A 26,570-nucleotide genomic window follows, 5' to 3' on the forward strand; every position below is an offset into this window, starting at 1 on the left:
ACCCGTGCCAGGGCTCCCCTGGTGGTGCAGTGGTTAAGAATCCACCTGCCAATGCAGGCGACATGCGTTTGAGCCCTGGTCCCGGAAAATCCCACATGCCTCGTGTCCACTAGAGAAAGCCCACCCAACGAAGACCCAATGCAGCCAAAAATAATAAATAAATAAAATAAATAATAAATTTATCTAAAAAAAAATAAAAGACCCGTGCCAGCCGCTTTCCCTTGAACCTGGTGTTCACTTTTTTTTCCTCCCACACCCCTATCACCGGTTTTTAGGCTGCTTTGTGCCCTGTTCCGTGGAATCCTCTCTAACGGGGTGAAGTGCCTAGTACAGTGTCAGTGGTCGCTATTGCTATTAATAACAGCAACATTCACAGGCCCCTGTCGGGTACCCTCACAGCTGCCCTGGGCCAGCCTAGGCCCTCATCCAAGGGCGCCCAGAGCATCTTCCAGGACCTCTCCTCAGGGGTGTCTGGACCTGCAGTCCCACAGCCCCGGCCCGCCGGTATGGTCTAAATTGGGAGTGTGATTGCAGCAGGCATGCAGCGTGAAGGCATCTGATCTTGCTCGGCCGCCGGTTCTGAGGGGAGCGCGCCCCCTCGTAGGCTCCCTCTCTCAGCGCCCAGCTCTGGGTCTGGGAACCTGGGCTTCCTCAGCCCACCCGCTAGGCGCGGAGCGCGGAGGAGCGCGCACAGCCGGCGCACACACGCAGAATTACTTTTGACGCTTCTCGAAGGCCCGCGGACTGGCCGCGCAGAGTCTGCAGCACTCGACTTTCCCGCCGCTGGAGGGGGCGGGGCCTATGTGACCCCGCCCCTGCCCTAAGTCCGCCTCCGCAGGTTGATGGCAGCGGCAGCTGGGACTGCAGCGACGCCCGGCCCCGAGAGTCGCAGGCAGAGGCCGGAGCGCGCAGCCGAACGCCCGGGCCCCAGACGCCGCGGACACCAGGAGAGGCAGTTCCGGTGCCCTGACGCCTCCCTTGGTCCCCAGCGCAGCCCCAACCCCCTCCGCAGAGAAGTCGCAGCGTGAGCGCCCCTCGGCCGGCTCAGGACCAGGTACCCACCCCCCCCACCGCCGCCACCGCAGCCAGTGAAGCGGGCGGGGTGTTTGGAGGGGACAGAGGTCTGCGCCCCCTCCCCCCTCCCCGCCGCCAAATTCGGTCCCGGGCTGGGCGGACCTGGTGTCTATATTTGGCCGAACAGCGGCCCGCGCGCCCGCAGGGCGCAGACACCTCGTCTCGCAAGAACGCACTGCCAGGGCAGGAGGCCGGAGAAGGGTGCGGGGAGGCCGGGCCTCAGGCCGGGAGCCGCAGAAGCGTCTTGAAGGGCACAAGGATGCCCGGGGCTGGGGAGGGGCTGGAGTCAGTCGCTGGGGCTTTGGAAGAGCTCGGTGTGTCTCCTGGGGAAGAGCTTAGCTCAAGCCCCAAGCGGGAGAAAAGGCACCTCGCCCTCCCTACTCCACTCCTGAAAATCTGGCTCTAAGCCGAGGGGAGGGGGGGTCGAGGACCCCACCCCCAAGAGAATTTAGTAGGAGAGAGGACCCAGAGGAGAAGTGGGGCTGAAATACGGCCGGCAAAAGCCAGAACACAGTGGTGAGGGCCTCTTAGAGAAGCCAGTGCAGAGAGAAGTGGGAGGAGGAGAGATCCACCTTACACTGTGCCCCCCCCCACTCAGGGACCAATTGGGAGGCTCCATTCCTCAGTCAGGAGGGCAGTCTATGTGGACTGACTGCTCCCTGCTCCCCAATCACTCAGGGACCAATTGGGAGGAAAATGATGAAAACAGTAGCAGGAAGAACTCAGGTGAGCTCGCAGGAGGAACTTCTCCTTGGCAGATTTTTAGAAAAAGGCAAAACCCCATCCACCTAAACTATGCCACAGATGCTGAGTTTAGGATCTTGAGTGGCTGCAGTCCTAGCCCCACAAATGGCCTTAAGCCAAAGCCTCTGATTCTGGACGAGATGCCTCTGGGAGATAAACCACTTCCGTGAAGAGATGCTCATCCAAGCCTGGCAGCGGGAGGGCAGCCTGGCATTGAGGCTCCTCCCCAAACCACTTCAACTTCCAGGAAGCTTTCAGGCCCAGTCAGGCTCCACTGTCCCCCCAGCCTGGCTCTCTAAGGAGAAGTCAGGCCCCAAATCCTAGCCCCTCGAACTAAGCAAAGAACTTTCCCATACATCACCTTGAAGAAAACTCCCTGCTTCTAGGACCAGACTCTATATTAATTTATAGCTGACTCTTGGTCAGATAACCCTTCTCACTTGCCACTCCCCCAACTCTTCCTCCCTCCCTCCCACAGCTACGGGACTAAGGACCAAAATTTGGGCACCGAGATCCTCCATCTCTCCCCCCAGCTATGAGCCGGCGCGTGGTTCGGCAGAGCAAGTTCCGCCATGTGTTTGGACAGGCAGCAAAGGCTGACCAGGCCTACGAGGACATCCGTGTGTCCAAGGTCACATGGGACAGCTCCTTCTGTGCCGTCAACCCCAAATTCCTGGCCATTATTGTGGAGGCTGGAGGTGGAGGTGCCTTCATCGTCCTGCCTCTGGCCAAGGTGAGAGATGAGGGGAGGGAAGCAGGTGGAGGACACTGGCTGTGACTCCTGGGGACTCCTGATAGCAGCCTGTGTTCTCACCTAGTTCCATTCCTCAGTCAGGAGGGCAGTCTATGTGGACTGACTGCTCCCTGCTCCCCAATCACTCAGGGACCACTTGGGAGGCTCTGTCACCCCTCCTAGAACAGCAGCATCACATCGGCCCCCACCTACTCACAGCCCATCCCTTCTCCATGCAGCACCCTGTTCCCAGCAGGGACCAGGAGCGGGTGATGGATAGTTGGGAAGCAGTGGAGACAGAACCTGGCCAGATTCTGTTCCTATCTCTCCTGATGCCACACCCCTTATGTTTTTGGTGTCAGGATTTTTGTACGCAGCCCAGGGTGAGCATTGGATTAAATCACACCCCGGAGCAGCACACTGAGGACAGGGTCAGGCTCTATCTAAGGAGTTCTTGGCCATCTCCCCCATTCTGGTTCTTGCAGTGAGGCAGAATGAGAGCAAAGGGCCAGGGGACATGACATATAAGGCCAGAGCCCCCTCTACTCCAGGGATGGGGGCCAGGCAATGACCAGCACCTTTACTGAGTAGCCTCAAGCCCCTCAGCCATCTCTACCCACAGGATGGCCACTCCAAGGCATGACCTTGACCTGGATTCCGGCTCCTACACCTTGTTAGGGGAGGCCCCACAGGTGGCAAGGTCAGGATGAGGCCTGGCAATAGCCAGTGACTCACTCCAGGACAATGCAGACACCATCCAAGGACATCATCCCCTGGGCTCAAATTTCAGCTGGAGCCACCTCCTCCCCCAGTACAAGTGCCATTCCAATGCCACACGGCCACCCCTCTCCCCTACTGCCTGGTCTGGGTTGATGCCAGCCCCTGCAAAGGCCTCAGAGCCCCCACAAACATACCATAAAGATTAAAAATAGATGGGCCCCAGCTCAGGTTGGGAGACGGCAGGCACAAGGAATGCCTGCTGCTTGTGGTTCCAAGGTAAAGCCATTGACAAGGGGGAGATCTGCCAACTGTGGCTGGGAAAGGACTGTCAAGCACTGCATTGCATCTTACCTTGACCTATTCCACCAGGGGCTTCCCCTGGACATTTCAGTTGGGGGAACAGGCCCAAGAACAGTCTCCTCCAAGTAGATGTTTTTAGAAGAGCGCTGGACTAAGTCAAGTCTTGGCTCTACCAGTATCTTGCTGTGTGTCCTTGGTTAAGTTATCTTACCTCTCTGTGTCTGATTCCTTGATGTGAAATGACTTCAACTCTGTCTTCCGTGAAGTAGAGGAAGTGGGCCGGATGGGGTTGGAAGAGCAGAAAGGGGGTGGGTTCTGCAAAGAGAAAACAGAAAATAGAGAATTGAGATGTAAACAGATCCACTCCCCACCCCCTGAAAACACACAGGACAGTGGCCCCACATCTCCCTCTCTGACCCCTGCAGACAGGGCGAGTGGATAAGAACTACCCACTGGTCACTGGGCACACTGCCCCTGTGCTGGACATCGACTGGTGCCCACACAATGACAACGTCATCGCCAGTGCCTCCGATGACACCACCATCATGGTAGGAGCCAGGCGGATGCTGCTGGGCTGTTGGGCAGGGGAAGCAGGGAGGGCTGCCTCGCTTGTGCTGCAGAAGGTGGTGAGGGAGGTGCTGAGTTCCAGGGCCCTGCCCTGTCCAGCTCCCAGGCTATTTTTAGCTACATGTCCGCCCCCTCCCAGGATGAACTGCTTAGGACTAATTTTAGCCATGGCTACCTTGGGGCCTGAAGAGCAGGGGGGCAGTGCTTTGAAGTCTCCCTGCTCCTGTGAGTAGGCAGGTCTCTGGAAAGCTGACAGTGCCACCTCCTGGCTCCCAGCTGCTTCTGCCCCATGTGGGCACCATCACATCTTGTCCTGCACTTGACCCTGGGGAAGGGGGGTGGGGGAAGTAAGGGAAGAGCAGAGTGACAAAGTGGGCTCCTCACCCCACCTACCCTATGCCTTTTCCTTCTATCTAGGTGTGGCAGATTCCAGACTATACCCCTATGCGCAACATTACAGAACCCATCCTCACACTCGAGGGCCACTCCAAACGTGTGGGCATCCTCTCCTGGCACCCCACTGCCCGGAATGTCCTGCTCAGTGCAGGTCTGGGGGCCTAGGGAGGGGTCCCTACCATAGATCGGGGGGTGTGGGGAGTGGCAAAGGCAGGGCCAGGTGACGGTGCCTGGCCATTCTGGGCAGGTGGTGACAATGTGATCATCATCTGGAACGTGGGCACTGGGGAGGTGCTTCTGAGTCTAGACGACATACACCCGGACGTCATCCACAGCGTGTGCTGGAACAGCAATGGGAGGCTGCTAGCCACCACCTGCAAGGACAAGACCCTGCGCATCATCGACCCCCGCAAGGGCCAGGTGGTGGCGGTGAGTGTCTAGCCTGGCTGCGTCCCAACCCCTGCCCCAGGAAGCAGCTGTCAGGCCTCTGTACCCACAACCCCCTGAGCCCCTCGTCCCAGCTCTCACCTCCTCCACCTCAACCCCAGACACCAGCCCTGCCCCGCCGTGTCTGCAACCACAGCCCCTGCCCTAAGTAAGCCCCCAGCCCGCAATTCTCAGTCCCACTCCTGTTCCCTCCCCTCCCCTGCATCTCAGAAGCTCAGAGGAGGGCTGCTCGATTTGTGACTGAGGAGGGGAGAAGCTGCAAACTCTACCCTCCCACCAGACCTGCATGAACCGAACCTGCGCCCCCGGACCCCTCTCCTCCCAGCCGGCACCCAGCGCCATCTTCCGGCGCCTGAGCCTGACACTGGCTCGCGGGCAGGCCCCTTTCCAACCTAGTTGACCCGCTGGGCGGGAGATTGGAGGCAACCCTCGCGCGTTGTTTGCCCCAGCTGGGTGCCCAGGGAGGGCGGCGGCACCTGCCTCACCAGCCTCAACTTAAGGCGGGGCGCTGCATGCGCGGGGCACGTGCACGTCTGCGCGGAGTGCGCGCGGCGGGCGCGGCGGGAGCGGAGCGGGGCGGGGCGGCGCGGCGGGCACTCTAACCCACTAACCCCGCGAGCAGGAGCGAGCCCGGCCTCACGAGGGCGCCCGCCCGCTGCGGGCCGTCTTCACCGCAGACGGGAAGCTACTCAGCACCGGCTTCAGCAGGATGAGTGAGCGGCAACTCGCGCTCTGGGACCCGGTAGGCCAGGCCGCGCCGGGCGCACGCGCTCGCTCCTTCGCTGGGTCAGCTGGGAGCGCTCTCTCGGACCGTGGCCCGCGCCCAAGACAGCTGAAGCGGAGCGGGGAGCTCCCGTCTGGGAAGCGCCTCTTTGCTCCCCTGGGAAGCCCGCAGGCATCCCCTGCTCTGAGGGCGCTTAAGGGCTCAGAATCTGCAGAGAGAGGCCCGCGCTCTCCAGGCCTGGGGCCAGCCAGGAGACGCCAGGAAACTGAATATTTAAGACCCCTTTTGTCTCCGCCCCCCACACCCAAGTCAGCAAGTTGGTTGCCCGGCCCTCCAGGCTCCCCAGGGCAGGCAGCTGGGTGACGCCTCTCCCTGTCTCCCCCTCCCCCCAGGAGAGGTTTGCGGCCCACGAGGGAATGAGGCCCATGAGGGCCGTCTTCACGCGCCAGGGTCATATCTTCACCACGGGCTTCACCCGCATGAGCCAGCGAGAGCTGGGCCTGTGGGACCCGGTAACGCAGCTGGACGTTTGGGGTGTGTGCCCCGGGGACTGGCATCACGGGAGAGGGGCCAGGCGCCCCCCACCCGCAGGGCATGCCCACCTGGACAGGGCTGGAGGCTGCTGCCCTCCTTGCAGCGCCTGCCATCCTCACACCCACCCCTCTGCCCAGTTTTGCTGCGTCGCCTGAAGGAGCCCACGCTGGCGCCCCCGCCTGGTGATGCCGAGTCCCTGGGGGTGGTTTGCGGTGACTGCATGCGGCGGTGCAGGGGATATAGGTGCGGGGGACCGAGAGTGGTGTCCAGGTGTGGGGTCTGCAGCTCTCTTCACCAGAGTTGCCTTGGGAATGCGTGGGTTTTGGGGAGGGCACGAAGCGTAAAGGAGCTTCAGGGGATCCAGAGCGGCACGGCGAGCGGGACAGGGCTGGTCACGCCTCCTGTGCTCGGGCAGAACAACTTCGAGGAGCCAGTGGCACTGCAGGAGATGGACACAAGCAACGGGGTCCTACTGCCCTTCTACGATCCCGACTCCAGCATCGTCTACCTGTGTGGCAAGGTGCTCGCAGCCGGGAGGGGAGAAGAGGGGGCTGGACCGAGATATCGGGGGCCCGCCCAGCATATCTCCGAACCGACTGGTTTTGCAGGGAGACAGCAGCATTCGGTACTTTGAGATTACCGAGGAACCACCTTTCGTGCATTACCTGAACACGTTCAGCAGCAAGGAGCCGCAGAGGGGCATGGGCTTCATGCCCAAGCGGGGACTGGATGTCAGCAAGTGCGAGATCGCACGGTCAGCAGCCTTGCCCTTCCCGCTCACCTGCTTCTGTTCCCAGGTCCCATCCGGGAAGACTCGGGGGCTTCCCCAATAGTGTAGTCTCTGGAAAATAGTGGGTTTTCGGGGGTGGGGGGTGTCATACGGGCTTGTTTCCAGTGCCAGCCCCAATACTACAGGCTTGACATTCTCTGAACTTCAGTTTCTTCATCTCTTAATGATGATAAACACCCCATCAGAGGATGTTTAAAGTTCAATGCATGGTAGGCGCTCAGCAAGTGTTGGCCTCTAACCCCTTGGTCCCGGGCAAAAGTTAAGGGAGTCGGAGCCTGAGCGTGTGCCGATCCCCGCTCCCTTATAGGTTCTACAAGTTGCACGAAAGAAAGTGTGAGCCCATCATCATGACTGTGCCCCGCAAGGTGAGTGGCTGGGAGAGGGGTTGGGCAGGGCTCCGAGGCGGAAAGGAGCGGAGCAGGCCTGGCACCCTGCTCGTTCTCGTGTCCTCCTACACCTGCAGTCAGACCTGTTCCAAGACGACCTTTACCCAGATACGCCGGGCCCCGAACCGGCCCTAGAAGCGGATGAATGGCTATCCGGCCAGGACGCCGAACCCGTGCTCATCTCGTTGAGGGACGGTTACATGCCCCCCAAGCACCGCGAGCTGCGGGTCACCAAGCGCAACATCCTGGACGTGCGCCCGCCCCCCGGCCCCCGCCGCAGCCAGTCAGCCAGCGACGCCCCCTTGTCGGTAAGGTCCCGCCCTGCTCCACCCAGGCCCAATCTTCACATCCCCCTACCGCACCCCGCCCAACGCCGCCTCTTCCGTCCTCTGCGTCCAACAGCAGCACACCCTGGAGACGCTGCTGGAGGAGATCAAGGCCCTGCGCGAGCAGGTGCAGGCCCAGGAGCAGCGCATTACGTCTTTGGAGAACATGCTGTGCGAGCTGGTGGACGGCACGGACTAGCGCATCGCGCCGGGGAAGCTCCAAGCCGGGAGGGCAAAGTGGGGCGGAGCGCAAGCACTCCCGCGCCGCCCCGGCTTTGGGTCCTCTGGACCCCGCCTCTCTGGGCCTGGGCCGGGACTAGGGGGGGAACTCCGCCCCTCGCGGGAGTCCTGGACAAATGAAGCGTTGCGGACACTCGCGTCCGTCTGGCGCCTACCGGGCTGTGTGCCTCGTACAGGACTCAGCAGGAGCTGGCCTTGGAAGGCTCAGGGTGACGGGGGCCTCAACAATGGTGCTGCACGGCAGGCAGTGTCCCCTTTGTTTCCCTTCCCGCCCACGGCAGGGAAAGTGCTTAGTATTAGCGCAATGCTTGGGGATGTTGGGGAGCTTGGGCTTGACCTCAAAGGGGTAGCGATTTGACGGGTCTCCCCAGACTGGCTGGGGAAAATTACAACGCTTCTCCCTCTAATCAGCTCACTTGACTCCACCACCCTGAGTGGTAAACTCAACGGGCGTCACCCGAGTTCTACGGACATACACAAACGTTGGCTGTACAGCCGGACCCACGGGCTACACCCAGCAGTCTACGGCAGAGGGCTCTCTTCCTTCTCTCCATCTGCAGGGGAGAGGACGGCTTCCTCGCGGCACTCCCGCAGGAGAACCAACCAGAGAACTGGCATGAGGAAGCAGGTTCACACCTCCCCCCTCCCAGACACACACACACACACACACACACACACCAGCCCTCTGTTGCGGCCTTGACTCCAGGAGGAAAACAAGACGTACTGAATGAAACGTTTTACCAAGTGCTCAGTCTGTGCCTCCTGCATGGGTGGGGATGCTAGACCCCCAGCCTCTGTAAATGCCACCACCAGACTCCTGGGGGCCCTGACAAATGCAACACTCGGCTCAGGACCCACCAGACATCCTCTTACTTCAGAGCCCTCCCCACACTGAGGTTCAGAAGGAACCCTCAACCCGCAGATGGGCGTTCTTCCCCAGTAAAGGCAGGTAGGAAAAGCCTCGGGTTTGAAGCCTCTTTTATTTGTGCCTCAGAATCAGTCTGGTGCCCCTGGCATCAGGGAAGAGGGTGAGAGGAACAGCTTCCCTTTGTTGTTTTCTTCCATCGCTTTCGTGTCCCTTCCAAGCCTCACTGGCTGAGCCAGGAAGGCCAGTCCGAGAGAACCCAGACAAGGGTGTGCAGTGGGCCCCTGCCCCTGGCGGGGTCTGTGCTTCTCTGGGTGGTGGGGTGGGGCAGGGGAGAGCCGGGGGTTAGCACCATTGGATGAAGGGTTTCGGAGTCAGCCCCTGGGTGGAGGGAAAGTAGGATGCACAACCACAGAGGGCTAGCAGCAGCTGGTGGGAAGGGATGGATGGTGGTGCCAGGGCCCTGGGCGACCCCTGTGTCCAGTCTGGTGTTTGCCCCACGCCTACTATGCCTCCCCATTCGCCAAGACACCACGAGGGAGCCAGGCCTTGCCCAGACCCGGGGCCACCTTGGGCACCCTCCCTGATCACAAAAACGTGCCTTGGGGATGGGGACTCCAACCTCTGGTCACCCAAAGAGAAGCTGGGACCACCCTGAGACCCGGGAGGGGTGTGGGGGCTGGGGGAGCCGGGCACCCCGCTAAGTGCACTTGACGCTGAAATGCCGGGGTGGGGGAGGAGCTGGGCCCTTGACGTGCTGGTTTGTGTCTAGGACGAAGCAGCCACACAGCACGTGGGGAGCTCAGCTGCCCCCCAGGGGTGAAGAGCGGAGATGCAAAGGCTTCACGGGCAGTGTCCTGGAGTGGGGTCAGTGAGCAGAAAGGAGGACCGGCCAGAAGGAGCAAGGGATGGAGAGAGTGCTCCTCTAAGGACCGTCTCCCCCTCAAACGGCTTGGCTCCGCCCTTGGATCGGTCAGAGCCCAGGGGAGTGGGGTGGGGTCAGGATACAGCAAAGCAGGGGAGCCGTGCCAGCTGCCTCCAGGAAGGTACCCCACGGCCGGGCCGAACCCCTCCCCATCTGGTGCCGGGTGCGCCGCTACGCCCCCGAGGCGGCGGTTCGGGTCTCCGGACTCAGCTCGGAGAGCGCGCAGGAGGGGCGACTCTCGCTCCGGGGCGGGTCCCGCGGGGCGTGGCCAAGGGGCCCGGCAGTGGGCGCTACTGCTCAGTCAAAGAGAGCCGCAGGATGCGTTCTAGCTCCTCCTCCTCCTGGCGCGCGCGCCGCCGCCGCTCTTCCTGCTCCTGCGCAGACAGCTCCATGGCCAGCCGCAGCTGCTCGTCGTAGCTCCGGAACACGTGGCCGCCTTGGCCTGGGTGCGGGCTGGGCCGAGGGCTGGGGACCGACGCCAGGCCCGCGGGGGTTGTGGACTGGCGCTGCGGCGTGGGCGGAGCGCTCCTGGAGGCAGGTAAGATACGTCGAGGGCTCCGGGCGCCCGTATGTGGGGCGGGAGACGGTGTGGAGGCCCCGGGACAGCGCAGGCCTCAACACTCTCCAGTGGAAGCGATGAGTCCCGCGTCACCTCCCTGGCTCCCTCCCACCCGGTAGGAGCTGATGCCAGCTCCTACAAAGCCCATCCTCCCAGTCTTCTAGAACCCCAGCCCCGACATTCTGTCTGGCGAGGGTCTGTGAACGCTCTAAGGCCGCGTTTGAAGTACTGCTCACCCACCCCTGAGTCAGGAACGGGTGGTGGTGGTAGACGCCATCTTGAAACCAGTAGGGTCCCTGATGGCGGTACCACGGTTCCTCTGGGCCAAGAGGGGTGCTCATGCGGCCGTGTCCATACGCACCGTGACAGGGCCCTGGTGTTCTCTGTGCACGTGTATGGGAGGTGGGGGAATAGGCGTCTCCAAACCCTCTCCGGACGGGCGGGCACTGACCTGTCCTGTCGGCGACCCTCGTAGGACATGGGGTGAGTGCCCGGTTTGCTGTTGGTTAGCGCCTCCCAGATGGTGACCTGGGCGGAGGCGGGGGTGAGCCAGTTAGCTGTGGCGGCACCGCAGTCCGGTGGCCCCGTGCGGCCGTGGGGACGCACCTGGTCATACTCACTGCCCGCCTCAAGCAGGCTCTGCTGGATGGCGAACTGCAGCAGGTCGTCATCGTCGTCGCGGGTGGCGGCCTCTCGCTGGCCGCCCAGCACACTGTAGCCGCGTGGGGCCTCGAACAACGCGGGGGAGATCTCGCAGCCGCGGCACGAGGCTGGGGGCGCCGGGCTGTGGGTCAGAGTGGACCAGACCTCCCCTCCCGGCCACTCCCGGGGAAGTGCTCGGTGGGGAGGGGAAGTGAGGGCGGGCTCAGGGCGGGACAGGGTCTCACTCGTGGAACTGGAGCTGCTGACACTGGAGGAGTCACTGCCTGGGGAAGGGGTCTCGCTGCTGGGGCTGCCTCGCACCAACGGCACCGGCTCATCGCAGCCATTGAGGTTCCCGAAGGTGATACGGGCGTTGAGGATGTGGAAAATCGGGATTTCTGAGGATGCAGAAACCATCAGGCCCCACCACCCACTCCCTCACACCTTAGGTACCCACTCTTTACCTCCTCTAAGCCCCATCCTCCCAGTAGCTGCTCAAGGGAACTGGGGGTGGAGCCTCACCAATCTTGACAGGGAATCCTGGAGGCAGGCGCAGGGTAATGAAATCCCGGAGCTTGGCAAAAAGTGCATTGCTGACGGCCATGAGGTCAATGATGGGGGCCACCTGCTCACACAGGGACAGGGGATGCTCCTCACACAGCCACAGCTTGGCCTTGAACCTGCACCCCAGATCCCAAGGGGTGAGGGACATTGTAGAAGCCATGGCCTCCCAGCCCTGCCCACCCCTCCCCAGCACCACCATGGGGCCTCACTTCTGTGTCTTGGTGGTCAGTTCCATGGGTCGGCCCATGTCACGGTTGCCAAGCTCAAAGTTGGGATTGAAGTACTCTTCTGCGGTGATGGCAGTGGGGTTGGCTTGGCTCAGAGTCTGAGTGATCAGGGTCTGTACCACACAGGGAGGGGCTTATGAGCCCTTCTCAGTCCCTGAGGCCAGGCCAGCCACTTGGTATTACAAGCCCCGGATCTGTCCCCCCGCCACTGTGGAGCTGACAGGGCCTTGGGCATTGTGGAAAGAAAGGAAGTCCCCACAGGGTGCCTCCCAGACTTCCTCCTGATCCCCATCCACACCCTTCCACAGAGGGGTACCCCTTGAACACACTCACCCCATTTTGGGGGCCCCCATGCTGCTCAGCAATTCCCAGGAAGGACTGCAGAGGTGTCTTACAGCCTGCAAGAAATATGGCATTTCAGAGGACACTGCAGTCCTCAGAAGTGACAGCACCCAAGACCCAGGGAGGAGGCTGGTCCCTGAGGGGAGGGAGGATTGCTCGCCCACACCACACACCCAGGCACCTTCACCTGAAGGTGATTGAGGACTCCAAGGGGCAGGGGCAGGACCACCATAAGCACAGCTGGAATAAAAGTAGGCCTGGGGCTCAGGAGAAACTTCCAAAAGTATTTTGGGGTATGCATGTGTATGTGTTTTCCTTCAGGTGCATCCATGTTAACTTCATTTTGTTCTCTTGTGAGGTGGGAATTATGTCTATCCACTTTAGACAGACTAACTGGTGCCCAGAGAGTCAGTTGTAGTATCAGTGGGCACAGAGAATCAGTGGCAGGGCCCCTGTCCTTCTGCCTAGGGTATGTCCCACTAGACTAGAATGGCCAACAAACAGTGTACATGACATTCCCCCCTGCCCCAAATCCAATGCAGATATTAGTAATCAATTGTAGCATTCCTTCTCGTTGAGCCCAAATGTTGTCTTAGAATCTTAACAGCACTCTAGGCAACCACTACCAATCACTAGGATTTGGCACTTGAATTGAAACCTATTTGCCTGAATAAGCTATCCTGGCTCTTGCTAGGATGTCAGAGGAAATACCGATGGAGGCGCTTGAGTGGGGCTGGTTCCTCCTCCCCACTCCCCCATCCACCTCTGCCTCATTACCTTTGACCTTGCCCTTGTGCTGTTCTGAAAGATGCTCTGTCCGTGTCCGGGTGATGAGCTCCACATTGGATGCCCCATATACCTGGGGACAGATGAGGAAAGGACTCACAGACAGCTTTGGTACCCCTGCCCTGCCCCTAAGGGCGTTAGGAACACTTCCTACAAAGAACGGTCAGGGGAGGGGGGTGCTGTCAGTTCCAATCTCCAGGCCTTTGGGCAAGTAATTATATGAAGTTATTCATTCAGTTCTCTTATTCATTCAACAAACATTTTGTGAGGAGCCTTTATAAGCCAGGCACTGAGGCAGCCGTCAGGGATACAGTGGTGAACAAGCATGGCCAGACATGATCCTTGTCCTCTTGAGGCTCACAATCAAGAAGACAATGGACAGTAATAACACAGTGTAATACATGCTCTAATGGGGAGAGCACAGGACTGTGGGACCAAAAACCAGAGGCCATAGCCCAGCCTGTGAACCAGGGAAGGCTTCCAGGAGGAAACAACAATGACACAGAAACTTGCATTGGTTAGACCCTTCACCACATGGCCCCACATGGGTGATACGGGGGTCCCAGAGTGACTGCTGGGCGTCCCCCACAACAGTCTTCTTAGGGGTAAAGGCCTGGCTTTGGAGTCAGCCAGCTGGGTCTGAAGTTTAGCTCTGGGCAACCTTGTACTGGCCACTTAGTCACTCCAAGCCCCCGCTTCATCATAAAATGGGCCAGTACCCTACTTCACAGACTTGTGAGGATTAAATGGGAAATGGTGGAAAGGGCTCGATAAACCTCTGTAAAATGGGAATAATAATAGCATCTACCCAAAAGGGTTGTCGTGAGGATTAAATGAGTGTGTGTGTGAGAGACATACACACATATATATACATAGGCGTGTGTGCATGTGTACACAGACACACACACATACATACAAGTACATACATTTAAAATGTCAGAACAGAGCCTTGAGCATGAACATAATATTTGGTGCCCAATAAATGCCGGCCGTTCTCATCGGTTGCCTCTCAGTCTCATGACCTTTTGCCTCCACGCTGCATTGCCTCTGCACCTCCAAGGCCGAGAAAGCATGGTCAGGAAACCCCTGCCCAGCTCGCTGTAGGCAAGAGTGTGGTGGGGCTGGCACCCGGGACCTGTGACCTCACCTTGGCTTCATACCCATTCACCATCTCGGTCTTCTCGCTGCGCCAGCCCAGGATGCCGGTCTTGTTCCTAGGGAAGCAGCGTGGTCTCGGTGAGGGGGCATCCACCGGGCTGGCTCCAGGCTTCCGAGGCCATGCCCACTCACCTCTCAAAGGAGATGTTCTTGGTGTCGAGCTGCGTGGTGACGACGGGCGCGGTGAGCCGGCTCAGCACCTGCTCCTCGGTGGGCTGGGCAGCAGCCAGCAGTAGCTCACGGTCCTGCCCAGCCAGAGCCAGGGTCTCTGTGTACACCACCCGGCGGTCGTGGTCAATCTCCATGACCACGGCGCTCGTGTCTGCCAGCCGCAGAATAGCACAGGGGGTCAGGGGTCTCAGGGGGCTGTCCCCAGCCTCCCCACCCTGCCCCATCTCCCGCCTGCCTGACCTTGGCCCCTGAAGACAAAGCTGCGGTTCCCTCGCTGCCACGTCATGTGGTCAAAGCCCAGAAGTGTGGTGTCTACCCGAAGGTTCTGCCCACTCTTCCACACTTTGTAGGTGTCACTGGGGCAGATCTTGGACACCAGGGGCACTAGGTTGAAGAGAAGGTCAGAGGTGGCTTCAGTTTGTCTGGCCCACCACCCTCGGCCACCTCAGCATGGGGGTCAGGGTCAGGAGTGTGGCTGGAAAAGGGTAAGGGAACCGGTGGGAAAGCAGCCCCTGCCCCAGTTCCCCCCTACAAATGTAGACCACAGTCACTCAGAAATGAACAACCTGAGGCTGGGGACAGGCATGACTCAGCCACCACCAAGTCCCTAGTATCCACCATTTAATTCACTCACTCAACCTTTCATCTAGTCTTCCAACAAATATTTATTAAACACCTGCTGTGTGCCAGGCACTGGGGATACAACATTGAACAAGACAGGACCCCTGCCCTCTTGGAGCTCACCTTCTAGTAAGGGGTGACAGGTAACAAACAAATGAGCCAGTCATTACAAAGTGAAGGAAATAATGGAATCAATAGAGGCATTGTGGAAAGGCCTCAGGAAGAGGTAGCAATGAGCTGAGAGCTAAGAGGTGAGAAGGAGCCATGGGAGAGCGATGGGAAGAGTGCTCTAGGCAGGGAAGCAGCAAGTGCAGAAGCCCTGAGGTGGGAGAGGCCCCCGTCAGCCCCTCTTACCCCAGCTAGTGAACTCCCATTTCATCTCCACGTAGAAGTCCTGGGCCTGGAGGATGAAGAGGAGAGTGGCTAAGCCTGCGGTAGAGATAGTGTTCAAAGACCGTGGTGGGGAGGCTGAGAAGCTGGACCTCACCTTGCGCAGCTTCTCCAGGAGCACAGGGATGCCTGCCAGCCGCTTCACCACCCGCTGGTAGTCCCGGTACCGCAGCACCAGCTGCACCAGCTCCAGGTCCCGGGTACTCACAGCTTCCTGAAGCACTGGGGGCGGGGTGTGGGCAAGAGGCGATGTCACAGGGCAGGACCCTGCCTAGGGCTCCCTTCAGCCAATCAGAGGTGAGGATATGATGCCGGGAGACCCAGGCTGTGGGGTAGGGGTGAGTAGGGGTGCCCACCTGTCCAGCCGCTGCGATTCTCCCTGCCCACATCTGCGCCGTGTGCCAGGAGCACGCGGGCACACTCGAGGTGCCCCAGGGTGGTGGCCAAGTGCAGGGGAGTCCGCCCACGGGGATCCAGCTGCTCGATGTCCACCTGGAAGAGGTGAAGAGGTTGCCCTGGTCACTTCTGAGGTAGCCCATCTAAGCCTAACAGCCGCTAGGCAGGCAGCAACCACCTAGCTGTCCTGTCTTGCCCATCTCAGAAGGCAATGGAAAAAACAGACACAATGAGCTGGGGTCAGGTGAGGGGAAAGGGGCTTGCAGGAGAGGGCAGGAAGTAACTCTGAGAAAGGGAAGGACTTCCTTTCCTGTCCACCTAGGTGCCCTGACTGGGTTCACTCTTCCAAGGCCCAGCGGGCTGCATGTGAAGAGTAAGCCTGGGGCCAAAGTGTGGTCTAGAAAGACCCTTGGCCAGGGAGGGCACCTGAGACAGGACCTATCCTAGGGGTCCAAGACCACACCTTCAGGAAGGGCCACCAATTTAGATCATTGACATTATCCCTGAGAGGTTTAGCAAACAGTTGCAGTAATACATTGATAAGAATGAAAGAATATGTTCATGGTACAACTTCAAACCCATGTCCTATGCCTATGGGACACTATGTATTAACATTTTTTATAAATACTATTATTGTTTTGTGAATAACACGATTATATTACATGAGATTTTTGTTGCATGATAAAAGCATATGTTTGTTAAACATAAATATTTAGATATATTTCAGGAAACTAGGACTTCTGCTTAAATACGTGAACTGACCACGTGTATGTAACTCCTTTTCTCCTCCCCAAAACTTGATTAAAATGCCAGGAAAAGGCTTCTACTCCAATATGATGAGATAACTGAATTACCCTCCCACCAAACAGAGAAGACTATTGCTTCAAAATATATGAAATAATTGTTTTCAGACATTAGGCAACAATTAGTCCAGGACTGTGATCCCTGAAGTAAGAGAAGCAAACAAGGTGGGCTCTATGATTGCCTAAGTTTCTACTTGGAGGAATATTCCAGACAGCAGTTCAGGCAGGGGAATCCCCAGCAGAGCATGATAGTCTTGCTGAGGAGTTAAGGAGAGAGATAGGAGTTCAGGGAGGCTGAGGTAGCTAGAAGTTGCAGGGCAGAGTTCCAGGAAGAAGTGAGCTATGTAAAAAAAAAAAAAAAAAAAAACTCCAGAAATCTGCATATGGTCCCTTTGAGTCTTTGCTGAATACTAAACTTCACATGTGTGGAGTGAAACTCAACAAAACCAGGCAGAAAAGGAACAATAGGCTGATAAATTCTCAGAGCTCACCCATGGCAGGGAGACATTCAAGCTCCAACCTGCTAGAGTAGAGAGTCCTTGTTGATTACCCAGGGTATTCAAGAGACCCAAGAAGGGTTATACCTTAGGAGCAGGAATCCTATCCCAAGAGAAAAGGCTCACCCAGACCTAATCTAGTAAAGATTAAAACTAAGCTCCAAAGGATCAAACTGATTTGAAAGTAACTTAAGTTAGGCTGCCAGAACAAAGTCTAACACTCTCTAAAGGAAGACAACAATATCCTGATGCTTAACATCACAACATTTACAATGTCTAACATCCAGTTAAAAATGACTAGACAAGCACAGAAGTAGGAAAATATAAAACCCATAATCAGGAGAAAAATCATTTAATAGAAACAAAGATGAATGGCTCAATATGCTCAAAAGTTTAAAGAAAAACACAACATTCACAGGGAAAGAAATGGGAGATAAAAAGTACAATATCTGAAATGAAATTTTCACTGGATAGAATTAACAGTAGACTAGACACTACGGAATAAAAAGAAAATCAGTGAATTTAAAGATACAGCAACAGAACTGTACAAACTGAAGAACAGAGGAGAAACAAAGTATTGAAAAACATTCAAACAAACTCAGCAATCTGTGAGACACTATAAGGCATTCTAACATATGTATAATTGGAGTCCACAGGATAAGATAAGGAAGTGGAGGAATAAGACAGATTTAAAGAAATAGCCAAAAAATTTCCAAATTTGATTTTAAAAAAACTACTGTAGTAAGTTGAATGGTGGTGATCCCACAAAATATATGTCTGCATCCTAACTGCTAGAACCTGTGAATGTGGCCTTAATTGGAAAAAGGGTCTTTGCAGATATAATTAAGTTAAGGATCTTAAAATGAGATCAGCCTGAATTATCCAGGTAGGCCCTAAATCCAGTTTATAAAACACACACACAGAAGTTCCATGTGAAGATGCAGGCAGAGACTGAAGTTACGCAACCACAAGCCAAGGAATGCTTGGAGCCGCCAGAAGCTTGAAGAGACAAGGAAGGAGTCTCCTCTAGAGACTTTGGAAGGAGTGGAGCTGATACCTTGAATCTGGGCTTCTGAAATGATGAGAGAATACATTTTTGTTGTTTTAACCCACCCAGTCTGTGGTAATTTGTTGCAGAAACTAATACAATGATAAATCCACAGAACCAAGGAACTCAATGAATCCCAAGGAAGAAAAACACCAAAAACCTACGCCAAGGCCCATCATAATCAAGTGCTGAAAACTAACGATAAAAAGAAAATCTTAAAAGCATTTAAAAAAAATCTTTATTGGAGTATAGTTGATTTACAGTGTTGTGGAAAGCATTTTGAGAATTGAGACATGCTATGTATATAAGGACAAATATAGGAAATACTACATACTTTTCACCAGTAACCATGCAAGCTAGAAGACAACAGAATGAAATCTTTGAAGTGCTGGGGAAAAAACTGTCAACCTAGAATTCTATATCCTGTGAAAAATATACTTCAAAAATGAAATGGGGGAATAAAGACTCTTATGGAGAAACAAGAGCTAAGAGAATTTATCACCAGAAAACATGCAAGAAATGTTAAATGAAGTTATTCAAGTGGAAGGAAAATGATACCAGATGGAAACTTAGATCTATACAAAGTAATGAAGATTGCCTCAAAAGGTAAATGTGTGATGGACTTCCCTCGTGGTGCAGTGGTTAAGACTCTGCACTCCCAATGCGGGGGGCCCAGCTTCGATCCCTGGTCAGGGAGCTAGATCCCACATGCATGCTGCAACTAAGAGTTCGCATGCTGCAACTAAAGAGCCTGCCTGCTGCAACTAAGACCCGGCACAACCACATTAAAAAAATAAAGAAAAGTAAATGTGTGAGTAAGTATAAGAATGCCAATAAAATATTTAAAACCCACAAGAAAGTGGCTGGGGCATCACAGTTGACTTAAGGGAACAGCAGGTACTAGAACCCAAGCATTCACAGAGGGAAACCCCGTGATTAGCAAGCTAGATTCCCCCCTTAGCACCCTTGACAGGTGCAGAACATGCAGGCAGTAGGAACAGCAGGGGTGGGAGAAAGGCTCAGGACTGAATACAGGGGGGTCTGGTTAAAATTCAGAACCCCCTCCCCAATCTTGTAAAGCTGGGAGATGTCCCCCTTCCTCTTCACAGGATGCCAGGGGTGTATTCTTTATAGAAATTGAGCTTCAGATGTACTGAACTCGGACATTGGTCTGAGGATGAGGTCACGGGACTGAAAACTGGTGAACAGCGAAAACCCAGTCCCTTCCCTGCCTCAAGTCCTGAACCACGGGCAGCCAGACTGCACATAACACTGCCCCTATCCTACCCCTAGCAGGAGACTGGAGAATTCTTTCTTGCAGGAACCAGAGGCACCACAGACCTCTGGGTACAGAAATTTGGGGATCCTAACAATAAACAGGCCAATCATCTTAGAGCAGCACCCATTCGTTAATAAGCTCCACACCCCCCATCCTTAAATATGCCCCAAGAGCCGAGGGTGACTGGACACTTGAGGAAAGCTGCCAACCTGAAAGATACCAAAACATGCAAATAGATGCTAAAAACCCAGAGGAAACAACTGTCAATGCAGGAAACAGAAGAAAAAAAATTTGGCCGGGAGGGGGGGGGGACAGTAATTTACACCCTGAGAAAAATATGGAAAGGAAATTGAATTCATGAAACAAAATGGGACATTCTGACCTGTGACTTCTTTCCCTTGCTTTTTTTTTTTTTAATTAAGGGTACTTGAATTAATTAATTATTTATTTATTTTTGGCTGTGTTGGGTCTTCGTTTCTGTGCGAGGGCTTTCTCTAGTTGTGGCAAGTGGGGGCCACTCTTCATCGCGGTGCGCGGGCCTCTCACTGTCGCGGCCTCTCTTGTTGCGGAGCACAGGCTCCAGATGCACAGGCTCAGTAGTTGTGGCTCACGGGCCCAGTTGCTCCGCGGCATGTGGGATCTTCCCAGACCAGGGCTCGAACCCGTGTCCCCTGCATTAGCAGGCAGATTCTCAACCACTGCGCCACCAGGGAAGACCTCCCTTGCTTTCTTTATGCCAGCCATACCTGGACAGCTTTACCTGCCCCAGTTCTCCCATCACAGTAAACAGCACCTCAGTTCACTCCCTTTCCAGGTAAGAAACATTAGGACTGTTTTAATCTCTTCTTTTTCTCTCACCTTCCGTATCTAATCCATCAGTAAAATTTGACCTTTCAGGCTCTAGCTTCAAAATAGATCCAAAGTCATCTTAGTTTTCACCACCTTCAGGCTACCCTCCTGGTCGTGGCCACCCCATCTATCACCTCATTCCGCCCACTCTTCTCTTGGTTCCTTAGGTCTGTTCTTCACAGGGCCCATCATAGGTGCTGTCATTCTGTGAAATACTCCTCAGGTCTTGACGCCCCTTAGCTCAAAATCTCTCCATGGCTTCCCATCCAGTTGAGAAAAGAATCCTGGACGTCTCTTTGAACTCACATGCTCTCCCATCTCTCCAAGCTCCACTCCTGCATATCAGCCTTCTCCGGAACCATCTTCTCCTGGGTACTAGGAGCCACAAAGCTGCTTCTCTCACTTCATTCAGGCCACCGCTCAAATGTCACCTCCTTAGAAAGGCTGGTCCTGACAACCCATCTCAAATGTCAGTTGCTATTTATCTATCTATTGTCCCTTATCCTGCTCTAGTTCTCTCCCAACATTAAAGTGCTTATTTATTTTTTCATTGTCTCCCTCTCCTAGACTGTAAGCCCCACAGAGGGATGGTCTGTCTTGTTCAGGGCTACATCCCCAGTCTCTGGACAGCATCTGGCACATAACTGGTGCTTAATAAATGCTTATTAAACAAATGCATAGATGACTTTTTAAGGGACATGGGGAAGGAAGGCAAGGCAGTAAAGTGTAAAATTGATTAACCGGTAAATACTTGTAGAGGTATATTGCTTATAATTATGGAGGCAAATACCAGAACAGCCTAAAGAGTTCAAAGTGGTTGCCTCTGAGAGGAGTGGGAAAGTAGTGAGGACTGCTACCTTCTAGCAACAGTTACATATTTTAAACATGAGTGGGAACTCCTTCGTCAAAAATAAAACATTTAAAATAATTCAGATTTATATAATTTTTATAACCCTGTGTTGGCATTTCTTCATTTCTAAATATACTGGGAGCCTCAAAAAAACCCCAAAACTGTGCGTGGCCCCTGTGAGCGGCCCTCCTGCTGCTGCTCTACATGAGCTCCCCAGAGGGGAGGAGAGCCTCTTACTGGTTGAGCTGGGCCCCTCAGGGTCCGACCTGGGTGGGGTCCTGAGTCCTGGGGTGGGAGTGATGCAGGATCCATAGACCCTGAGCTGGCTGGGTCATGGGGGGTGTCAGGAAGAGGCCTTCCCATGGGGCTGCAGCCCAGCCACCCATGCCTCCCACCGGCCCCGCCCCAGATGCTGCTGCCGCTAACAAGGCCCCAGGGAGCCAGCAGGGCCCGGTCCCAGGGCTCCAGATGCCGCCTGCCTCCTTCCCCCTCAGGTGCCCCAGCTCCAGGCTCCACAGAGAGGCTGGCACTGCCTGCCAGGCAGGGGTGCCCTCCCTAACCCCACTCCACAGGAGCTCTCCCGACTCCCCAGGGTCCCCAAGACACCGCTGTCTCCCAGGGCCAACATCAGCCCTGCATACTGTCAGCCGAGCCCCAAAGGAGTTCCCCCTCACCCGTCCAAAGCTGGGCCTGCAGTGGCAGAGGCACCTTGCTGGGGGCCCAAGTGGGAGAATTCATTAATTTCCTCGGCAAAGGCCTGCTGCTATTTAATTGCTGGAATGAAAAGGTTTCCCAGGAAACCCAATAGCCAGCCCTCCCCACCAAGAGAGCGGAAACTCTGCACCCCAGCTGGCCTCAGCTGGAGCCAAAAGCAGGGGTCTTTCGAGCTTAGGAGCTGGGGCTCCCTGAGCAGAGTCTCCCTGCTTCCACTCAGGCACCTGCCTGCACACACACACGCGCACACACACACACTCGTACAGGTACCATAAGGACACACACTCCTGCCTCCACACTCACTGTACATGTGCACCCCTAAGTGTACAAGCACATGTGTGCCCAGCTGGCCTCTACTCATGTAACACACGTATTTGCCAGCACATTTGCACATGCACACTCCTTGAACCCACATGGGCTAGCAGGGTATTTTTCAAAGTTGTTTAGCATTAGTAGAGTCCTTTTGTTAGGTGAAATCGTATAAGAACATTTCCAAATGTATAGACTAAACACAGGTGCTGGAGAAGTAAGGTGAGGGGCCCAGAGCCTGGGGCCCCTTGCCTGCTCAGCCTGCGTCTCCGTTCCTTGCCCCGCTCCATCCCCCAGCCCCAGGGAAGACAGCCAGAGTCTGGTATGGCCACTGCTCCTCTGCTCTCCCACCAGGCAGGCCTGAGCTCACTCAACGGGGGGAGGGAGGCAAGATGCTTCCCCAAGTGGAGTTGGGCCAGTGGGGGTGGCACCTGCTGACTCCCCGTCCGCCCATGCCCTCCACCCGCCCCTCTGCCCTGCCCCCTCCACCCGCCCCTCTGCCCACCCCCTCCACCTGCCCCTCTGCCCACGCCCTCCACCCACCCCCTCCATCCTGCCCCACACAGCCCCTCCCCCTCATCCCAGACACATTGATATTTGGTTTCTAGGGTTTGTGGCTCCCTCTCCTGAGCTTCCCAACTCATCAGCTGTGGTGACAGCCCATACCCAGGACTGCCTACTTTGCGAGGAGAAGGGATCACAGGTGCTCCTGGCACAACAGGTACTTAGGGTGAGGCAGCCTCTGTCTGAGTATCCGGGGGCCCCACGATCCCATCTCACCTGCCTCTAGGTCAGAAGGATGAACCAGGGAAAGCAGGAAGGAGGACCATGGTGGAGGCAGCCGCCGGAAGAAAGAAAATGTTTCTCTAGGACCACAGTCCAGCCCCCTCCAGAGTGCCTGTTGCCTGGGAAGAATCCTGCTCTCCTTGGCCCTCCCACAGGGAGCTATTCAGTCTAACCTCCACCTCCCACCCCCAGGGAACACCAGGGACGCGTGACTCCAAAACCAAGGCCATGCCCAGCTGTCTGGACCTCAGGCCTTGTGCCAGCCAAGGGGGAACTGGCACATCCACTACCCTACAACCCCCTGCCCCCTCCCAACCTGGCAGAGCAGGTGTGTGGCAGGAAGCAGGGCACCCAGCAACCATTGTATTGCTGGGCATTGGCTAGGGGTGATCATGGACTCTTCCCTTCACCAAAAAACACCCGCTGAGCACCTCCCATCTCCCCGCCACTCCCTGCTTCCAGGCCCCATGAACCTGCTCAGAAGCCTGCCGTGCCATCCCCCTCCTCCTTGGCCAGCATTGCCAAGCCTGCCCACGGGAGGGCTTCTGCAGGGCTTTCTTGGAGTGAAGAAGAGGCAGCTATGACAAGTGAAGACCAGGGAAACCCAGCTGCTGTGTGTTTGAGGAAAACCCAGCTGTTTTCTGTGACAGTGGGTGCCAGAAGGACCAGAGATCAGGGACCCCCAGATGAGATGCCTGGCGTCTACCGGGTTTCATTATGATGTTAAGTGGCTGCCCCCAGGCCCATCACTGCAGGAAATGGCTGGGGTGGGCATCCTCAGTTCTCCCTGGGAGTCTGAGGCCCTGGGGACTGAGCAGTGCACATCTGGATGCAAGCATCACTCTGGGTCAGTCCTGGAGCCGAAATACAGCCAGGGGGCTCTCCCACCCAGACTGACTGGCATTCCCCTTCTTGGCACCCCTGACTCCTTTATGGTTGAAGAAAGGTTTAATCTCAACCAATGCCCTATATTCCCCCTGGCCTGGATCAGGGCAGGCAGTATCCGTTTCAGGAAGACAAAAACTCACCAGGGTGAGGGGATGAGTGGGTGGGGATGGGGTGAACCTGGTCCCTGGTTTCTGTGGCAGCCTGAGGGGAGCAAAGAGGAACACACTCAGTGGTCCAGACCACCCCTACCTGCAGCGGGTTCCAGTGCTCCCCATGCAGCCTCACCCCAGGAAGATGACTGCTGACCTGAGGACTGTCAATCAGAGAGGCCTGGGTGAAAAAGCCTTTTCTTCTAAGGCATTCTGCCTCTCTCCAATCTCTGCAAGAAAAGGACCACCCACCCCTTGGGCAAGGGAGTGTGACTGAGGTGATCCGGACATTCAGCCACTAGCCTTCTGCCTAACAATTCTTCGACCAACCATCAACCATCCCATTGGGAAGTTCCTCTCAGATCATACTTAAATCCCTCCAGCTGTAACCTCTATCAGAGGCTTGTCTTCTCTTGCCCTCAAGGGGAGGAAAGCAGAGAATGAGCCAGAAGAGGCTGGACTGTTTTAGCACCCTGCACATCACACTGTACTTCCCTGTTCACACTTGCTTCACCAGAACGGGGTTTCCTGGAGGGCATGGGCTGTGCCTGGTTTGTTCATCTTTGTCCCGCAGGATCCGCCACTCTGACCTCGCTTCCTTTACCAGTGGCTGCAAACCACTTCCTTTATGATGGATAAACAGAGATGTGGTCTGAGGAGCAACCTGGAGCATCCTTGTGAAAGCAGAGGTAGAATGGAAGTGGACACCCCGACCAGAGATGGAGGCTCAGGTCACCCCAACACTTCCTGGGACTGCTATGCAGAGCTGGGTGCTGCACTGGTCTGAGGGCTCAGTGGTGGAATTCAGAGACACACTCTGACCCTCACTTTGCTCACCATCTGGGGATGTCCTGCTCTCCACCTCACTCTTCCCTTGGGAAGCAGACAGCTCCTCAAACTGAACTTCCTGTGACTCAGGAAGTGGCCCTCAAAAGGCATATTCCCAAAGGGACAACGCCTTAGCAAACCACTCCCAGCCCAGGGCCCCAGGATCTCAGATCTAGGCCAAGTCTGCAGGCCTCAACTGGAGACAAACCAGGGCAGGCTGGGCCCAGCTCTCGCTCCTGCCTCCCCACCCTGGAGGGTTAGTCGTCCATGCCACGAGTGCCTACCTGTGCCTGAAGGCCAACGGCGGAGTTGGGAACTACTTGTGACCTGTGCCTGCCTGCCCTGGTCCTAAAGAACGGCCAGGAGACCCCATCCCTTACCTTATCTTCTTGGAGGCCACCGCCCAGCCAAAGCTGGCTGACCCACCCATTCTCACTGACTAGAGGAACCTGGTAGCCTGCTCTGTGTGCAAACCCTCGAATCCTGCCAGGGGCCAAAGGGCCCCTCGCTTCCTCAGCGCCTAGAAGCCAAGCCCCAGCACCAGAGGGCAGGAGAGCGCCTTTCAGCACCTGGACAAGGCCCTACAGGGCTAAACCCAAGAGGGTCTCTCTCTTTACTCCCCATTCCTGAGCCGGGTCTGAGGGATCCAGGGGCTCTGCCCAGTCTGAGCAAACAGATAAGCGCTCATCGTGAGGGTAGAGGGCACTGGGTGGGGCTGGAATGTCTGGGAGTGTCACAGCCTCTTGGATCCTTGACCCGTGACCCCCTCCCTACGCAGGCCTTGCCCACCTCCGCACACTCACGCGGGAGGTGTTGCTGCCGAGCTGAGTGGGGCGGACTCTCCTACCGCGTGGAACACAGATGGAGCCGGCAGCCCCTCCCCGCAGCCCTCACTGCCCCCGCGGAGGAGGGGCACGGCGTCCCCTACCCCAATCTGGGAGGGTCCGGAGCACGTGTGGGCCGCCAGTCCGGGCCGGAGGGAAGCGGGCGGGGGCCGCTCCCATCACCCTCTCCGGGTCAACAGCACAAAAGCGGCGGCTGCGAACAAAGAAGCGCTGCAAACTCGCCAGGGGGGCGGGACAGCCCGCGCCGCGCCCCCTCCCCAAGCCGGGCGGGCGTGCCCGGCCATGGGGTCCTCGCGGCGCCCCGACGGCGCCCTTACCTGGCCGGCGCGGACCTCTTTCTCCAGCTCGCGGTGGCGGTTGTGCCACACGAGGTAGTGCAGCGGGTACTTGCCCTCGGGCCCCTTCCTGGCGGAGGCGTTGGCGGGGATCATCGCCCGCTCCTCATGCCGGGGCCGCGGCGCCCGGCCCGGGAGGAGGGACCGCGCCAGAGCCAGGGCCCGGAGCCGCGGGGCGGGGGGCCAGCGCTGCTTGCTCGCAGGGCTGCGGCTCGGGCATGTGCTAGCGGCGCCGGCGGGCGGGGGTGGCGCGCCCGGAACGGTGCGGGCGGCGCGGGCCGCGGGCGTCCTCGCGAGGCGGCGGGCTGCGCGGAGAGGCCCCCACCCGCCCGGAGAGGGCGCGGGCACTCGGCGGCGCGGCGCGGACTCGCGCCTCGCCTCCCACACCCCCGCGTACAGAGACGCTGCTCGGCCGAGGGAGCAGGCGCCCGCAGCGGGCGCGGGGGCGCACGGGGCGAGGGCCCCAGGGACGCCGCCACCGCCGCCGCAGGGACGCGCGCCCGCAGCTGCATAGCCCGGCCCTCAGCCCGAGCGGTCGGCTAGGGATGCGGGGATGCGGGGATGCGGGGGAGAGAGGAGGGGGACGTGGGTGCCCTGGGCAGTGCTTGTTATAACTCGGCCCCGCGGCATCATGGGGCTTGTAGTCCGCCTCGTGGAACTGGGGGTGGCGAGTGACCGGAGAGGGTCCCGCAGTGGCCCCCTGATTCACTGAGAGAGTGGGGAGGGAGTCAGGCCTGGCCGGAACGGAGGCAGTGTCCTGACG

The 26,570-nt window shown here is 57.0% G+C and overlaps 2 protein-coding genes across 4 annotated transcripts; one reads left to right on the plus strand and one right to left on the minus strand.

The window, feature by feature from the left end:
* The first annotated feature begins 825 nt into the window (after window positions 1–825).
* Window positions 826–11,164, plus strand: CORO6 (coronin 6). The gene is made up of 12 exons (XM_089899974.1): window positions 826–1,054; window positions 2,297–2,551; window positions 3,997–4,119; window positions 4,556–4,685; window positions 4,782–4,963; window positions 5,604–5,723; window positions 6,098–6,217; window positions 6,655–6,759; window positions 6,848–6,993; window positions 7,337–7,394; window positions 7,493–7,723; window positions 7,818–11,164. The coding sequence occupies exons 2-12, from the start codon at window positions 2,354–2,356 to the stop codon at window positions 7,938–7,940; spliced, it is 1,536 nt and encodes a 511-aa protein (XP_089756100.1). The 5' UTR covers window positions 826–1,054; window positions 2,297–2,353; the 3' UTR covers window positions 7,941–11,164.
* On the minus strand, window positions 8,914–26,105 carry ANKRD13B (ankyrin repeat domain 13B). 3 transcript variants are annotated; one of them, XM_022595604.3, is made up of 15 exons: window positions 25,790–26,105; window positions 15,588–15,723; window positions 15,329–15,453; window positions 15,196–15,241; window positions 14,461–14,604; window positions 14,182–14,371; window positions 14,039–14,105; window positions 12,883–12,964; window positions 12,097–12,161; window positions 11,746–11,876; window positions 11,495–11,652; window positions 11,218–11,370; window positions 10,937–11,100; window positions 10,782–10,858; window positions 8,914–10,299 (listed from the first exon to the last, which is right to left on the minus strand). In XM_022595604.3, exons 1-15 carry the CDS (start codon window positions 25,901–25,903, stop codon window positions 10,062–10,064), a joined length of 1,890 nt encoding a protein of 629 aa, XP_022451312.1. In that variant the 5' UTR covers window positions 25,904–26,105; the 3' UTR covers window positions 8,914–10,061. The 3 variants fall into 3 exon arrangements, with proteins under 3 accessions (XP_022451312.1, XP_022451311.1, XP_089756092.1); XM_022595603.3 differs by having other exon boundaries at window positions 10,290–10,858; window positions 14,182–14,317; XM_089899966.1 differs by lacking the exon at window positions 25,790–26,105 and adding an exon at window positions 20,410–21,138 and having other exon boundaries at window positions 10,290–10,858.
* Window positions 26,106–26,570: the final 465 nt, after the last annotated feature.

This window comes from Delphinapterus leucas, chromosome 19, assembly GCF_059928025.1.
Source record: "Delphinapterus leucas isolate spDelLeu-1000000601 "Yukka" chromosome 19, BTC_Dleu_Yukka2, whole genome shotgun sequence".
NCBI classification, from domain to species: domain Eukaryota; kingdom Metazoa; phylum Chordata; class Mammalia; order Artiodactyla; family Monodontidae; genus Delphinapterus; species Delphinapterus leucas.